The sequence below is a fragment of the Lethenteron reissneri genome, unplaced genomic scaffold (genome assembly GCF_015708825.2).
Source record: "Lethenteron reissneri isolate LAM-NWPU_2019-01 unplaced genomic scaffold, ASM1570882v1 scaffold_1863, whole genome shotgun sequence".
Classification (NCBI taxonomy): domain Eukaryota; kingdom Metazoa; phylum Chordata; class Hyperoartia; order Petromyzontiformes; family Petromyzontidae; genus Lethenteron; species Lethenteron reissneri.
The window spans coordinates 107,513-124,977 of record NW_026891623.1 but is presented as its reverse complement, the minus strand read 5'-3'; the positions used below and the strand labels follow the sequence as shown (position 1 = coordinate 124,977).

The 17,465-nt window shown below is 42.3% G+C and overlaps 1 protein-coding gene and 1 pseudogene across 1 annotated transcript; both read right to left on the bottom strand.

Moving 5' to 3' along the window:
* Positions 1–3,287: 3,287 nt before the first annotated feature.
* On the bottom strand, positions 3,288–4,151 carry LOC133339413 (interferon-induced very large GTPase 1-like; annotated as a pseudogene).
* Positions 3,489–17,129, bottom strand: LOC133339410 (interferon-induced very large GTPase 1-like). Its single transcript, XM_061547553.1, has 4 exons — positions 17,010–17,129; positions 16,116–16,266; positions 9,858–9,957; positions 3,489–8,138 (listed from the first exon to the last, which is right to left on the bottom strand). The coding sequence occupies exon 4, from the start codon at positions 8,133–8,135 to the stop codon at positions 5,979–5,981; it is 2,157 nt and encodes a 718-aa protein (XP_061403537.1). The 5' UTR covers positions 8,136–8,138; positions 9,858–9,957; positions 16,116–16,266; positions 17,010–17,129; the 3' UTR covers positions 3,489–5,978.
* Between the last annotated feature and the right edge of the window lie 336 nt (positions 17,130–17,465).

Here is a 17,465-nt window from a genome sequence, read left to right as displayed (position 1 = left end):
CTACACCCGGAGATAGGGGGAGCCCATTGGGGTGCCCTCAGTTTGTTTGTAGAAAGTTCCATTCAGTTCCAGTTCCAAAGTTCCATAATTGTAATGTATGACTTACAGTACTGTTAGTAGCTCAGCTTATTGGAGAGTATATTTAGTATATTGATGATATTGATGTAGTTTATATTTTAGTTTTTTACTTGGTGGTTTGGCGGCTGCAGCTCCTTACTATTAAAATTCCTTCCGTTTAGTACTGCTAACCCTACTTACTCCCTTTGTTGCTGCTAATCCTACATAATGCACGGGCATAATATGACTTTGAGACCCCCCACCTCCTACGCATTCCACAAGTAGTGACTAATTCCATATCTGCATTTCCCATACATATGCTAAATTCCTCTGTTGATATGCAAATTCCTTTGTCAAGGCGCCCTTCCTCCTCTAACCCAGCTTAAATATACGCTGCCAAGCTTGGTGTTCATTCAGACGCTGTCTTTCCGACAGACCTGTTCTTCACCTGAGGACGGCTGCTTGCGTTGTGGCCGAAACGTCGCGAGAATTGTATTTGATTATGTTTTACTTTTTATTATGTTTATTATTTCCCTTCTACGTGACTTTATCGAAAGAACCAAGAAGATATATTATTTATTTACTTACTTGCTTTTTCGACCTACGTAACTTTACCGTAAACTAAAGCTTCAAATCAAGTTTTTGTGATATTTTATCAAACTCTGTTTTCAAGAAAGGACACATGTTAGGACTCGATTATTCTAGTCCAGGCTTGATGATAAATTTCATGAAGTTGTGATAAGGGATCTGCAGACAGGTTATCTAGGTACATGTGTAGCCAATGCAGAAAGTATTTTCTTACTATCTCTGCCTTATATTTCAAAATTTCAATCAATGACCATAAATGCATTTATATGAAATGCTTTGGTAAGCTGCTCTCTCCGTATGCATGTTTTGTCCCTTGAAATATTACTTCTGTATTCCTCAATACTTTGGTCCTCCTTTACTTTAATGCGAGTCAATTATTTGTCTTGCTTGTGTAGTGGGTTCAATTGAGGCACACACTTGAACTTGGAGGCAACACGTTTAATTAACTAACATCACGGTAACTCTTAACGCTAGCAGAATAATGGCATAGGGTGGTGTACACCGCTCCTCTACTAACTTTATACACTTGGGGGGGGGGGGGGGGGGGTTGACTATTTAAATACAATGGATGGGACAACTACTAAATCGGACCAGGACAGCCAACACACTGCCTAGTCCACATGCGCGAAGACCGGAGACCGAATACCCACGAAGACGGAGGATTTCTTCCCAGAGATGAACAACTTCGATCCCCACTGGGAATTGGCTTTTATCCGCTGCGGCGTGGCCAGGCCTAGCCCTTGGCCAAGCCCCTTTTCCAGATCCTTCTCGACGGTTCACGACCCACATGACGTGTTCCTCTCACTTCATTCCTGGTCCTCGTTACCACCTCATCCGGTCACGTGCCCCCCTCGGGTTCACCCAGGCTGTCATGACCTCACCCGACCTCTTCCCTGGTATGCTCACTCAGGTGCCAGGGAGAGGCTCCGCACATACAGTACCAGTCACACGGTACTGTCGCTAGACTATAGTGCCATCATCTATGACATTACACTTGTGTAGCATTACTATTTTCATGATACGGGGGTAGAAATACCCAAAGGATCGCAGGTTATTGTTAAAGATGACGTTACGGTAGAAAGAGAAGGCTGGGCGTGAGAGTGAGAGAACACTCAGAAGGAGAGTGGTGACGTCACCAGATCAGGCGGGGCGATCAGGGCGCTTCCTGGTGGGATTTAAAGTGGAGTGGTCGCATGCAGTGTGAGCTCGTGTAGAAAATAAACAGAAGTATATCATCTCAACCCTCGTCTGGTGGACTCATTACAACTGTTGGCAGTGGTGGGATCGCGAAGATGCCTCGACTCGGTAACCAAAAGGACCCCGACCGAGACCCTAGCAAAGAGAGAGAAGTTGGGTGTCAACTGATCCAGCGAAGACACGATGTGTTAGAGAATGGCCAATCTGTCCCAGATGTCAGAATATTTATACGTCGATTCGTGCAGGATTTCGCAACTGAGCATGATGGCGGATATCCGTGCATGGACAGCCTCATGTGTAGAATGTGCACGGCGAAAGCCACCAGCATACCCGATAAAAGTGCCCCTAAAATCAGTGGAGGTTTCGCAAGTAAACAAATTGGTGGCCTTCGATATACTAGGACCCCTACTTCGCACCGACAGGGGTCACAAATATCTGCTAGTAGGGATCGAGTACTTCATGCGGTGGCCAATGGCGTGGCCCCTGGTGGATAAAACTGCTCAGTCGGTAGCAGAAGCTTATGTACAGGGTTTTGTTGTGGATAAAGGGGCCCCTGAAAAACTTCGAATGGACCAGGGTAAGATGTTTTCCTCAAAACTAACACAGGAAGTCTACGACATCCTAGGCACTAAGAAGGTACGCACTTCCCGTACCATCCACAGACCGATCGGATGGTAGAACATCTAAATTGCACCATCACATCCATGCAGTATCATGTGGTCAAGGACACCCAGACAGACTCGGACTTATAGCATAGGCAGGGCCCTTGCGGCATATCAGTTGGCCCTGCATGCGTCAACAGGATACTCTCTATTCTACAAGATGTATGGGAGGGAACCAGAGCCTCCCATTGAGTGACAGCTGTTTGACCTCCCAGCTAAAGCTGCGAAATGGCCGATAGCGATACGGCAGGTCATGCAGCAGTGAGAAATGGCAAGCAAGACAACGTAGTCTGTGGCGGCTTCCGCCCATTCCGCCATTGAACAGGTTTGGCTATATGGAGTGACGCCCCTGCCTTTCTAAGTAGGAGATAGTGCATGGCTAAACTGCCCATATATATCTTTGGGAACCTCTCCTAAACTGCTCCGTCCATGGCAGGGCCCTGTAAAAGTTGTAGAGATCCTTAGGCCTCAATGTGTACGTGTCCAATTGGGACTTCAGCGACGGTATGTACATCCCGCCCATCTAAATCCCACCAAGGATGTACCACTAAGCTTGGAGGAGCACCCACTACACTCACCAAAAACCGGGTCGCCACGAACACGTACACCTTCATCTCTGATTCCTTCGGTGAAGTCACGTAGAAAGAAAAAATAATAAAAGAACACGACGTTTCGGTCCCAACACAAGCGTCCGTCATCAGGTGAGAAAGAATGATCTGCTGTTGTGGCTTTATATAGGCACGGGAGGGGGGGAGGGGGTTGTAGAGTCGTGGCTACAGGGTTTCACGGGGGGGGGGAGAGAAGGGAGGGTTTGTGGCGTGCAGGGACGGGTGGGCGCTGGAGAAATGAGCATGTCAATGAGCTTGAATTAGTAAACGAAAACAGCACGGGTGGGTGAGTGAAAATCACAGCAGTTAAAACTTGAATCAACAATGAAGCCATACTGTGTTGCAATATCTGAGCAAGCTTCGATGTAAAAAAAAATAGTTTCAAAATAATTTTATTGATTACATTTATTTCTTCAATTAACTCAGCCTCATTTCGATTTTCAACAGCAATTTTCATTTTTGTTCCAGATATCAGCACAGAGGCAAACCAACGGCTTTGGGGACACACACATTCTTGTAAAATGCGTTTGCCTTCTTCATTGCAATGACAATCTAACAGTAATATCACATTTATAGGCGATATCTTATGTAAAAACTGTACTTGTGTTTGTGTTCTCTTGCATCTCCGTGGAGATTAGTGAATGTTATGCAGTCAATAAATACATCATCGTCCATCCCAGCTGGAAAATACCAGGCGATCTCTGGAACTCCTTTCATTAGTCGACCATTCGTGCTGCTGACTCGGCAGTCTCTATAAAAGAAAACTCCATGCTTTTGCTTGCCAAGCAGAGAGTTCAGCATCTGAGATTTCTATGCAGGAGATTCGCCGAATATTATGAAGCACACTAGCGGAGTGTCAGCATCACTGATTGCACAGTTTAAGGATTGCTATTTTGCGGTCAATTTCGTAGATATTTCACGGCATTCCAGTTAGTTTTAATTGTCTGAATGACCAAATAGGGAATTCTATTTCTAAACTACAAGGCTTTGGAACTAAAATCAGAAGGGCAAACTGGATAAATGAAGAGTTCGGCTCCATTTACTCTACCAAGCAATTCCCTCAATATATACCAAAAGGTGAACAGTACAAAGACAATGCACTACCAGAGCATGTATAGCTCGGGGTGAGCAGCTATACCATGGAAAATTTGTGCCAGTATCAAAGTATGAAAAATAAGAATCGGTTTTACCCTTTCTGGCAATGAATGCGGACTTACAGCAATATAAAGATGTACAAATAACTCGATCCGTAATATAGATATTCTTAACAAGATTTTGAAAGTATTAACTATGCCTTGAGACACTTTGTCCAAGGACGCGAATCAAACAGTGATGGATAATGTCTCAACAACCAAGTACAACCAATTATTCAAAATTCTAAACATCTACACAGCACCCACGCTCGTCGACAAAGACAGAACAACCGAGTACAACCAACTATTACAAATTCTCGAAAACATATCTTCACAGCGCCCCCACGTGTTGACAATTACATAACACCGTAGGGACTAAACATACATAAAAATGCGACGACTGTTCGTACCAATCCTTATGCACGATCCACTCTTGGGTGACGAAACAACGCAGCTGAAGTCCAGGGTACATAACGGCAGTCTCAAGACTTGGCTGTTGGCTTCAACAGTGCCCTGAGCATCTCAACGCAGTTGCAGTCTTGGGACCTGGTTGGCGCTATCAACAGCGCTTTGAACAACTTAACGCAGTTGCAGTTTCAGAACCTGGCTGGCGCCATCAACAGCGCTCCAAAGAACTCAACCAACGGAGTTGCAGTATCAGGACTTGATTGGCGCCACCAACAACACAATGAACAACTTGACACGGCTGCTGTTTTGGTCACGGAGTTTTCTATCTCTATAGTATTCTATAGACTCCACGTGGCTACAATCTCTGGTCTTGGCTGGCGCCTCCAACCGCAAGTTGAACAACTCAACGCAGTGACTCCACATGGCTCCAGTCTCAGGACTTGGTCGGCGTCTTCAACAACGCCCCGACCAACAAAACGCAGCCGCAGACTTGGTCACTGAGCCGCATGCCCTGCAGTGGCAGCTGGTCCTCTCCAGGAGTTCCCCTGGTCGCGGCGAACATCGATCATCCGTCTTTCCCTGGGTGAACGCTGACCGCCCCGCCCCAACCAATGCGAAAAACACATCGGCCCCCGGGCCAACGGCAACCACAACCTCTGCACCCCCCCGCCCCCGCGGGAGCCCCCAGCCCCAACGAACGCCGACCGCCCCCCTCCCTGATGAACACTGAACATGTCACTGCTCATACACGCGCCACGCTCATTCAAATTCACACATTTCTCCCCCAAACCACCCCAGCCTTACCTCATGTAACCTCAGTCACCTCGGCTCACCCTCGCGCGACAGCGCTCACCCACACACACCGTTATATTCTGATAATATATGCAGTCTTTGAAACTGATTAGCCCACACCAGTGACAGTCTTCGGGGCCGTCCATAAATGACGTCACGAGATTTTGGACGATTTTTGACCCCCCCCCCCCTCGTCACACAGCGTCACAAAAAGTCAGACCCCCCCTCAAATATGACGTCACAAAGCTCTGCCCCCCCCAAATAAAACATGCTTCAAATCGATTTAAACTATTGTCATTGTAGTACGTTTTTAATGTGGCGCTGCACTCTGATGTTGTAGAATAAAACATTTATTAAAAAGTATTTCTAAGTAGTAGAACGTGTTGTCTATATTGATAACATATCAATTGTCTTTGAAACTAATTGGCCTACATCAGACAGCCTTCTTTATGGCCTACTCCCACCAGTGTCAGACAAGAGAATGCCAAAAAGCGAACAGTACGAAGACAATGCACTAACCAGAACGTGCACTCTCAGCATGTACTTGAGGACTCTCCGCAAGCCGACTCAAGTGTAAGTTGAAGATGGTCAATGTTGTCATAATGCAGGGGACGCTGAAATCTTTTTTCATTTACACAATATCCGACACCAGAAGCAACTGAAATTATGAGTATTTCCTGTTCGATAAGTTCTGCTGTTCTCAGTGATTGACAGAATGAATTAAATGAACTCGTGATTTCTTTGTTTCTTTTTTCATTTATTTCTGAATACTTTGTTGAAAACTCAACTTCTTTTAAATGTTCTTTTGCTTGTGTTAAGATGTTCACGAGATCTTTAAAGTCAGATACCTGAGCAGAGACTCCTTTAGATTCATTAAGCCACTGCATAACGGAGGCGAGTTGTGGAAAACTGTCAACCTCACAACACTTTGGCTCCATAATAGAGCGCATAAGCTTTTTTATTTGCACCGTATTGGCAGGTGCTGTAATAATATTTGACAAAAATGACTGGAGAGCTGGGTGAGACAAACAGGTGTTTATCCAAATCAAATTGCTTTTTGTTTCATCATGTAACTTTTGTTTTAAATCAATTATCTTTTGTAAATTATATTCCACGTCAGATTCTTGCCAATGTTTAATATCTTGCATCACTGACTGGGCTTCAACTTTGGCAGAGACCAATATATCTTCAAGACGATTATTGGGAATTGGGTTTGTCAAAAGCGTGTATGCCTCCTTGAGGCTGTTTGCTATCAAAGTATTTTTAAAATCATTTTCGTGGTTAAACGTGACAATGTCCCACACGGGTACCAATGATGTGCCTCGGTCAATGACAGACCACATTTTTGCATTGGAAACAACGTCAGTTTTCCATTGTTGAAGAGAACAAATGCCAGGGGGCCCACCTATTGTACCTACGGAAAATGTCACCTTACTCAAAAGTGTAGCGTTGTATTTTTCAGAAAATTCCGTTATAAAGTTGGATGCCATCATGCTCACGCCACCTGCACAGCCACTGTTGTTGTAGGCAGAAGTGGAATATCTTTCCACTGCCTCCGATAGTATATTTCTTTGTTCATTTTCCTGATTTGAGGTGATGTCCTCTGCTGATGCTTTCCACTTAAATATCCCACCAAAGTGGACAGGGCCTGTGTGGGCATGAGAGCCAAAGGTCTCAAAAAAACTCCCTAACCTGCTTTTAAGTACACGTGTTTTAAAAGAATCGTTGACGGTTTTTAAAGTGCTTTCAATGCTTTGTAATTCCTCCAACGCCTCATCAGAAAGCTTGAGTTGATCAAAGTCAAGACTTCCTGAGGCGAGCGGTAGGTACAGATATTTGGCGCAATGACTTCGGGAATAATTGGGATTTTCGCGTTGTTTTTCTTCAGTGTATAATGCCTTGCAATGCTGTGAAGTGGTTTCTTCATTCAATGTCTGTAGGAAACCTGTGGTTATGGTATTGAATCCAATTTTTTCTACTGCTGTCTCAAATATTGATTCCTCTTCAGAGGATGAAAACTCTTGTTGTTTTATCATTGGCTGATGTACTGGGCCAGCAAGATTAAACGACATTGGGCTGTTTACGAGTTTGCCTCTTTTCTGTAACACAGCGTTTATTTGACCAGTTTTATAAACCCCCTCTAAAGCAAGTCCTTTAGATGCATTTTGTAAAAAAAAATGATCTGATACAGTTCCATGTAAAATAGAAATGTTTGCTAAATCTAACTGCTTGAGAAAAGTATTTTCGATATCATTGGAATGGCTCTTGTTATACAATGCATTTTCTTTTGCTCCTTTCAATTCCGGTCGCTTATCTGTCTCATCCTCTATTTTGGTCTCACCAATGTGAGTTGACCTTATCTGCTCCATTTGTTCTGGATGCTGCTTTGTTGGTGCATCTTGCTTCTGTTTATTTCCAATTGGATCACATTTTTGTGATTGTTTTAATACAACTTCTCTGCCTGACATTTCCATTAACTTAGACAATGCCTTTTTCTCCCATGGATGCCGGAAATGTGGTTCTATTGTTTCAAATTCTTCAGGGCCAAAATATTGCAATGCTTGTACATTGGTGATATGTAAAATATCTCGCAGTTTTGGAATCCAGTAATTTTTATGAAGACCTAAGTCTGTAATTACTTTGGCAAGTTCATCCTGAGCTTTAACGGTGTGTTCCTCCTCTTCCGACATAGCCTTGAATACACACAAATACGGTTCTTAATTAATAACACAATATTTAACAATAATACAAATAGATTTATTAAATTAGTTGAATATTGAATGTTGTTTTTATTCATATGAGCGTAACAAATATTCAGATGAATAACCAAAGTTTATCACCTATTTTAATGTAAAACATGTGATACATACAAAATTAAGCATTTTAAAATACCTACCATGCTTGTCTACGTTTTTAATCTTAAAAATGAGATAAGTATAATTTTTTTATATTTAAACATTTGATTAAGTGATTGCATGTTAAAATATAGAATATCACAGCACCAAATGCATTCCTTCAACGGGCCCCGATTGTCTCATGACACTAATGGGTAATGTTTGAACTTGCCGTGCTATAACAAGCAGCACTTCAGCCATGGCACCATAGCTCCAGCCCCATACCCGGTTTTCATTCCCTGTGGTGTGCAACTTATTTCCTCCCAACATCAACTTTAAATTTGAGAGTTTTTGCCTGCATGTCATTTCCCAATGCACATGTTGGTAAAAGCCGGCCTTTAGCCAATGCTTCACTGGCCCACTAGAGGAAGTAGGAAGGGGTGTGTTGGGGTGGGGCCAAGGTCATGTACGGAAAAAGTGGTGCGAAGTTTGGAGTTGGAAGATGGTGGGAAACGATGAGGGCAGATCTTAGAGATCGTGTGACTACTGTGTAATTGCAGGATCTGGCAGAGGTTAAAAGCGTTGGTACTAAGGTGTGGTGGCATTAAGAAGTTTGATTATAATCTAGAAGTTAACGTTATTGGTACAAGATTAATTTGGCTTGAGTGAGGCCACACAAGCATACACTGTGCGCTCCAGTGCTACAGTAGGATGGCCTTAGGCACTGCTCCAATCCACAAGATACAATTACATTGGGGTCAGTCGATCACATAGGGATATTGTATTATACATTACATTACCTCTAAATGATGGTGTACATTATCCATGACAGTGGCTGCTGAGGTGGTGATTGCCATTCCTTTTGGCGGCTTGTATACATTGATTACTATCACATGATTAACACTGACGATTATTATCGATGTGCCGTCACTTGTGGTGGTGGAAATGAGAGCATGATCCTTTACGCGTTGCCTCATGCAGGTGGTGAGGCGATGTTTAGGGTGTTGATGGCAGCACCAAGGGTTTAACCATTTATTCTGGAACGTGCCATCCGCGTGCTAGCACAGAATGGTATACTCTTCTTGGAATGAAAAAGGCGTATGTCTGCTTGTAATATAATCATATCCACAGTATCATATGAAAACATGTTTTACTGCAGGCTTCCTAATTCTGTATTAATCCCGAGGCACTCCGTAATCCCGGTACCCGCTAACTACATTCCCTATACCCCATCCCTGTGCACCATATTACTTTTAGTTCCCCTAAATTGTACCACTCATAACCCTTGTAAAGCGTCTTTGATAATAGCGCTATACAAATATAAGATAAGAATAGTATTTTTTTCATAGCCTAGTCCACTTTGAAACTGTGCATAGCAATTTCGATATGCATAGAATGCTGTACATCCAAAATAAATATCAATTCATGAATATTGATTACACTTTTCAATTATGTGTTTGCTACAATTGTATGAATAAACATGCCATTTACACTAAAGAGAAATTCCAATCGTGATGCCAGTAGAATTCTAAATCTGCACGATGCAAGTGCCAGGAGTTGACTATCTCATGGACTCACCTCTCACGTGTTCAGAGCACTAGGGCTGATGGAACCTTCTTCCTGTCACTCTTTACAGATGGTCAAGTGTGAGGGTGAGGTGGAGTTGCATTATGTCCAGCTTGAAAACATAAACAAACCAAATACACGATTAATAATTTTCACGATACTCTACAAAGCAACTACATTTTTAGATAATAATGAACTATGCAAGGGTTTACTGACTCACAGAGTTTCATCTAAGGGTTATTACAACAACATATACATGTATACAGCATCTAAGTATATGTTAATATGAACATATATGCAGAGTTGATGAACAATTCTTGAGGAAATGGAAAACTGAGGAGGGAGAGAACGTTGGGAACAAGGCAGATGACGCATTTTTGAGGTGGACAATGGAGACAAAGGAGGCAATCGCAGTACACAGCTGCCTCCAAATGAGAGTCAATTTAGAAGCCAAGCCGATCATTAGAGCAAGATGGTGTTAGATAAGCGTTTCTATCGTTGACCACATACAATCTATTGGATTCTAGAAAACATAAATTAATAGTAAATATATAATACCACAAGCTACTGGAGACAATTGTTCAGTTGCAACTGATGTAGGCGTTGAATATAAGCCCTAAATATACGTATACATTATCAAAATAGTTTATAACGTTGATTAACTGTTCTGAGATTGCAAAAAGAAAGTAACACGAATATATCAATTCAGAGGAAGAGTGCAGCCTTCATGTGGCACACTCTGTTAATTCAGAAATCACGACGAATATCATTAATGCAGTGACCAAACATCGATCCTCGATCTCCTGGTCTCTAGAGAAACAAAAAAAGCCATGCCAACGGCCCTCTTCAGGGCCAAACAAAGCACCAGATAGTCCCTGGGACAAGGATCTTCCAACTGAATATTGACTGACTCTCCTCGGTGATGTGAAAGTAGTCTTTTATCCTATAATGCGGTAGTTGCATTCCTATGGTAAAATTGTGTTATAATAAATAATATATAATTTAGGGAAAAGCATAGTCTTTGATAACATGTGAGATGCATATGCAGGCTAAACAAAATGGAGGCACGTGGTTAGCTTCTCGAAGCATCCAGCAACATCCCACCTTGTGTGATGTTATGCCGAGGCAGCCATACTACTGCTTATTCCTATTTGTTTGACCTAGTTTTGTTCACTCAATTGCATTACATCTAATTCGCATTATGAAAAAAGTGTTATAGGAGAAACAGACTGTATCTCGCGATCATAATGAAAACCCATAACATTGATGTCCTGAGGCTCCAAGAAACCCACGTCTTAGATGCCCTACATGCCAGGCACATCCATAGATACAACCTCACGACAAGCCATTACCACACGAAATATGGCTTGGCCATATATGTGAAGAACACCACCACAGAGTTCTATGCCTTCTCACTAACTGAAAAAGAATCCATCTACAGCACCAGCATCAAGATAGGGGAGTTGAAAATCACCAATGTGAACACAGCCCCTAATTCAAAATGGCCAAAGCCAGCTCTCCCAAGTGTACCAATCGCAGCCATATACGTTGGTGGCATTAACAGCTACCATACGATGTATGGTAGCAGATGAGGCTGATGGTGAACACCTCACCGACCAGATATCTGAAGGAGATCTTCACCTGGTTTTCGATCCCAAGCAGCAAGCAAATTTCTTTTCTGCTCATTTGCAATACGACTATAGCACGGACCTCACCAGAAATTTCTAAAGATCAAACTGGGAGCACACTTCACACATCTCATAAAATAATCCCAAGCGTCCCAAAAAGTCAACATAGACCCATAATCACCCACATTGGCATCAAAATCTCCGAAATTCTGTCGAAACGATTACCAAGGGGGAACATGGTCAAAACTGACTGGGACCACTATATGGAGGCTGTAGAAAGAGTGGTGAGTCGAATTCCAGTGACACTAGAATGTTATCACCGTTGTGTTGGCCTCCTTACTGCAGCTACCAAGAAGAGCATCCTCCGAGGCTTCTGGAGAGAATACACTCTATGCTGGAAAAAAGAGACCCAGGACCTGCTCTGACAGTACAACTAGTCCACAGGGTGGAAAGGGCAGCCCACAGGTAAAAACGGCCCTGCTAGAGTCTTTAAACTGAAAGCCTGGACTTCAACGCTCCAGCCACCGTGCTTGGGCCCTACTACGACATCTGGGTGCTGCTAACCCAACAAAATAACAGACTGCAGGAGTCCTGCCCAGCTCTATATCCTCTAAATTAGCGGAGAACAAAAAACTACTGCTCAGCAAAACACCAAGCGAGAGATCCCTCGTCAAATACACTCGACAATGGCCTCCATTTCTTCACAAGACTCCACTACCATCAGCACAGAGGAATTGAGCGGGGCGTTTGGCTGAAATAAAGAAAGGCAAGGCTACTGGCAGAGATGGTACCCCCCCCCCCGCCCCCCCCCCCCCCCAGAATTATTCTATCACTTAGGCCTTAGAGGACTCCAATGGCTGGCAAACCTGTACACCAAATCCATGAAAACTGGACACATCCCACAAGCATAGTAGGAGGCAATCTTCACTGCAATAGCGAAACCGGGAATTGCCAACCGATGACCCTTCAAGCTATAGGCTAATGTTACTCCTATGCACGACCCATACATTTCTGGAACGCATCATCCTCCGAAAGATCAGCCCCCTCGTTAAGTCAGTGATGCCTGAAGAACAAGCGGGATTTGTGGACTTGTCATCGGCCTACGACACAATCGAGACTAAGGACTTGACGTTGAAGCAACAAGGACCATTCCTTTACTCAAACAATCCTCCTAATATGAATGATGCTGAATAATAGCTCACTGCGTGTCTATATGGGCGACAAAGTCATCTCATCCTGGTTCCTCACAAATGTATTGCCACAAGATTAACTAATCGAGCCAAAGCTCTTCAATATCTACACCAGTGACACGCTGCCAACCAAGTCCCGAAACTCAAGCAGTCACTTTCAAAAACATCAAATCCACTCTGAATAAAGACCTAATCACCATGGGAAAATATTTCCAGAAATAGAGGCTCAAGCCCAATTCTCACCAAACAAAAGTCACTGCATTTCATCTTGATAATAGCAGCACCAATCCCACTCTGAAAGTGACCTTCTGTGGCAACACTGTGTGACACGACCCCACTCCAACCTATCTTGGATTGAAGTTGATCCTTGCGCTAACATTCCTTGACCACCTGAAAAAAGTAGCTGTTAAGACCAATAACAATGATAAAACTGGTCCAGAAACTGGCATGCACAAGCTGGGAAGCATCAGCGCCAGTGCTACAGATATCAACGAAGGCATACTCTTGGTTTTTTTCGGTGAAGTCACGTAGGTTAAAAAAGAAAACAAATAAATTAAATCACGACGTTTCGGAGGCAACACAAGCTTCCGTCTTCAAATCTAGAGTCAACGAAGGCCTCTGTGTACTCTGTAGCCGAATACTGTGTACTAGTATGGACCAGAAGTAGTCACATTCGACATGTCAATGTCCAACTGAACACTGAAATGCGGTGTATCACTAGAACCCTTAAGTCGACCCCCATATCCTGGTTGGACGGGCTGTCGCACATCTCTCCCCCACCTATCCACCACAACACTGCAAACCTCAGGGAAGTCCTGCAAAAGAGGAAAACAGTCACCTTACCATTCACCAGGACATCAAAAAAACTCCTCATCATCACTTGCTGTCACGAAAGCTCTTATGGACCCATACGCTAAACCTTAAACAATGCAAATTCAACCCCGATTAAGCTTGTAGAGCTGAATAGTGTTCAAAAGAACTCACTAACCCTAGCAAACACTTTGTGAAAGACCCAATGCAGAAGATCCCTCGGTTTGAGCTTCCACCAAGCTCATGGTCCTTGCTAATTCGCATTCGCACAAACCACGGCAGATGCAGATACCTGATGCACAAACGGAACATTTAAAAGTATCCAGTGTACTATTGCGGTCATCCAGAACAGACCATACAACATATAACGAAGCAATAACCCACCCACAAATTCAAAGGAGACATTACAGCGATACACTCCCCTGTTCCTGACGCGGTTACCTAGCTGCACCACCTGAATGTGAAATTGTCGTTGTTGCTCTGCATCTACATCAGTCATATGAAAGGAGAAGAAAAATTCGAAAAGGTTTTACACGAAGAGATATACTCTGTGTCTCACTCCCTTGCAGTGATCTCTCTGAAACTATAGGGTCTGTAAATACACTTCAGAGCTTAAAATATTGTTATTTTAAATTGTGTTCTGGTTTTTATTTTCACCGTACCACATGCAGAAAAATCGGTGATGCTTTTACTCATGCACAAAACAAAATAATGCAATGGGAATAACCAAAGTAAGGACTCGGCCTTCAGAACCAGATGCTCAACTCTGCTCTTTGCTCAGCGTATCATATGTCCTGTATGTATGTTGAACTTCTTTTGTACCGTACATAGCAAACGCGCTAGATAGAGGTGATATGACTCAACAGCAATAAATATCATTATTCCAATAAACATGAATGAACCTAAACTCAACATAACTCACCACAATAACAACATCCATTATCACATTGGAGGGGAAGGAGCCGGATCTGGTGGAGGAGGTTTAAAGGTATTGAATAGATATGTATTTTGGTGTTTTCGTTGCCTGATCATGGTATAAATGTTTCACATTGACACCTAAAAACTGTAACAAAATATTTAAAAAGTGTGCAAAGAAGCATGGACATACGAATGCTTAGCATTGCATTGAGAGATTAGGGAACATTCATGATAAAAATGTATATAGTAAGAAAAGTAAGTGGGCTTGAGGAGGACACATCACAATAAGGAATGATGAATGATGGTCAAGAATAATAACGGAGTAACAGCCAAGGAATGGAACACATCTGCGTTGTCGTCGACCGTAGAGATGCAGCAATGAAATCGGTTCATGTGCAAATGCCTGGTGGTGACAGCTTCGGGAGGCCTTCATCCAGCAGTGGATTAACCGTGGCTGATTATGATGAAAAAAAAAGTTTATTGTTGTTTATTTGATATTTCGGTTCCTATGTTTTTGCAATTCATCATTTAATTTAGTCATAATCAATACTGGGTGGATACCTCACAAAACCCACGTTACTTTCATGATTTTGCAAAGCAGCTGATTTATTTGCTCTATCTCCCCAGTAGGTGGCCTATCGGACGCATTTCTTTCCTTAGTGGCCACTCCTTCGTTGTTGACCATCGACCATTATTCATTAAAGTTACATTTACTGCACCCAAGCCCACTTCTTTTCGTAACAGTTTGAATTATATATTTATCCTGTATACGTTCTATTATCCATGTGTTCAATATAATTACAAGCATACATGTCTCCATGCTTCTTGTATATCCCTGCGTTTTTATTTTATATTTTTCGTTAATGACCATATCTCTGAACAATGTCATAGAAGGTCATATGCACTATGATTGGTATATTAATATATAGTGCGTTTGATAAATGAAGGGTGTCGCAGACAGTTCGATTCCGATTCCAAGAACACAGGATGAGATATTACTATCCTTTGTGCAAGCACTTCCAAGAGTTCATGAACAGTGAGCCTGGTGAAATTTGGGGAGCGCATTGTCAGTAGTGTACCTTTGGTTCCTAGGGTGTTTCGGCCTTTCACACTATACACCCTCCCCAAAGGCGGCCAGCGACAGGGTGATCAATCCTACGCTTGCGTCCCATTCCCAATTAGTCAAAGGAGTTGCCTTGTTGTTGATAGCCAACATCAATATAATACATTAACAGGGTTAATGTATTATACACCAACATCAAGTCTAGTGTAAGTGCGAGTATTAAGACAAGATTCATGTCTGACATACATTTCAAAACATAATTCTACACTATTTTGTTGCCTTGGCTGCAATAACTTTGAATATTTTACTATTCTAGTATGTTTGCTTGCAGTACGATTGTATAGTGTGGTTGCGTGTAATTGTGGTGACTCATTGCCCCCCACCCCTACCGACTGCAAGCTAGTATCAAGACTCAAGGTTAGTGAAAATGTGTTTTTTCAACATATTTAACATTGCTAACTCATTAGACATTAACATGCAGTTTAATATGGTATTATTTTTTAAACATAGCCTGTTAACATAAAAATCGTATTCACAATATCCATCCTATATTAACCACACACAGTCTATACAATATACCTTATAACATATGCATGTATACTGTACATACAATTTACCTGCAACTGAGTTCAATAGTTTCAGCCTATTATCTAATACTCACAATGTCCAGGTGATGGAGAGCCGTAGGGCGCATGTCATTCGCTCTGTCTCTTCTGCTCTTTGGATTGAAGCCGGCTTTATAATCAGATTCACAAAAAGGTGGAGCTTCCCAGACTCCACCCAGTAGCTTTCTCATGACGAATGCGTGTATGCTTGTGTGCGAGAGACACAAAGTGTATGTGGATATGAAATAAATAGTTTGAGCTTAAGCGCTTTAGGTTGGTAATCATTGTATAATCATTGTCTATTACTTAGGCAGTGAGCATAACGTATGAAGGAGTCTCTCGAGGAGCCAGACATGTTATTTTCCAGATTATAATAAGGCTCTCAATGCATTTAAAGTGAAATCATACACGAACTTATTACGCATTTCTGTGGAACATCATGGGAAAAAGGACATTAAATCAGTTCTCCATTCTATCTCCACATATAAATAAAACATATATTTTAGGCCATCGACCGTTTATTATCCAGGTCAAGATTAATCATCAAGCGGTATTTGTAAGCAGTCAAACTATATACTGGTCTCGACGTGCTGATAACACCCAATATTTCTGATGTTTTTTTGCCTCAAATCTACATTTATGTGAGCTTTTCCTTCTTGGGAAGCATCCTACCATAATAGAAGAAAGCAAGGCAGCCAAACCCCAAAGTCAGAGTCGATATAGATATTCAAACTTGACTTGAAGCTTTCGTGACTGCTGGAATTACTCTTTGGTTCTTTCAGTAAAGTCACGTAGAAAGAAAATAAATTCAATAATAGAATACGACGTTTGGATTGCAACACAAGCAATCGTCATCAGGTAAGAATGAATTTGAAAACAAACCTAGTGAACTTAGAAACATAATGCAATACAACACAGAGAGTCGGCTAACACAACAGTCAACACCCTACCTGGTTGATTACGTTCTTCCAAAGATTGCTAAATTTGAGAGAGAGACAATACACAGACACGGAGACACATAGACAGACACACAAGCAGAGAGAGACACACACAGAGGCACACAGAGAGAGACACATAAATAGACACACAGAGAAACAACGCCTCTGTGTCGAGGCCTTAAATAGAGAGGGGGTGGCAGAGAGAGAGAGGGGGTAGAGAAATGAGCATGTCGATGAGAGAGTTGTATGGAAATCCTCCCCGTGGCGGCCGGAGGAGAGAAAATGGACATATAGACAAACAAGCTTGGCAAATTTTAGAGAGAGAAATAGGAAGTTTGAGAAAACAAACTTAATAAAATTCATTCTTACCTGATGACGATTGCTTATGTTGCAATCGAAACGTCGTATTCTATTATTCAGTTTATTTTCTTTCTACGTGACTTTACCGAAAGAGCCAATGATATAGAT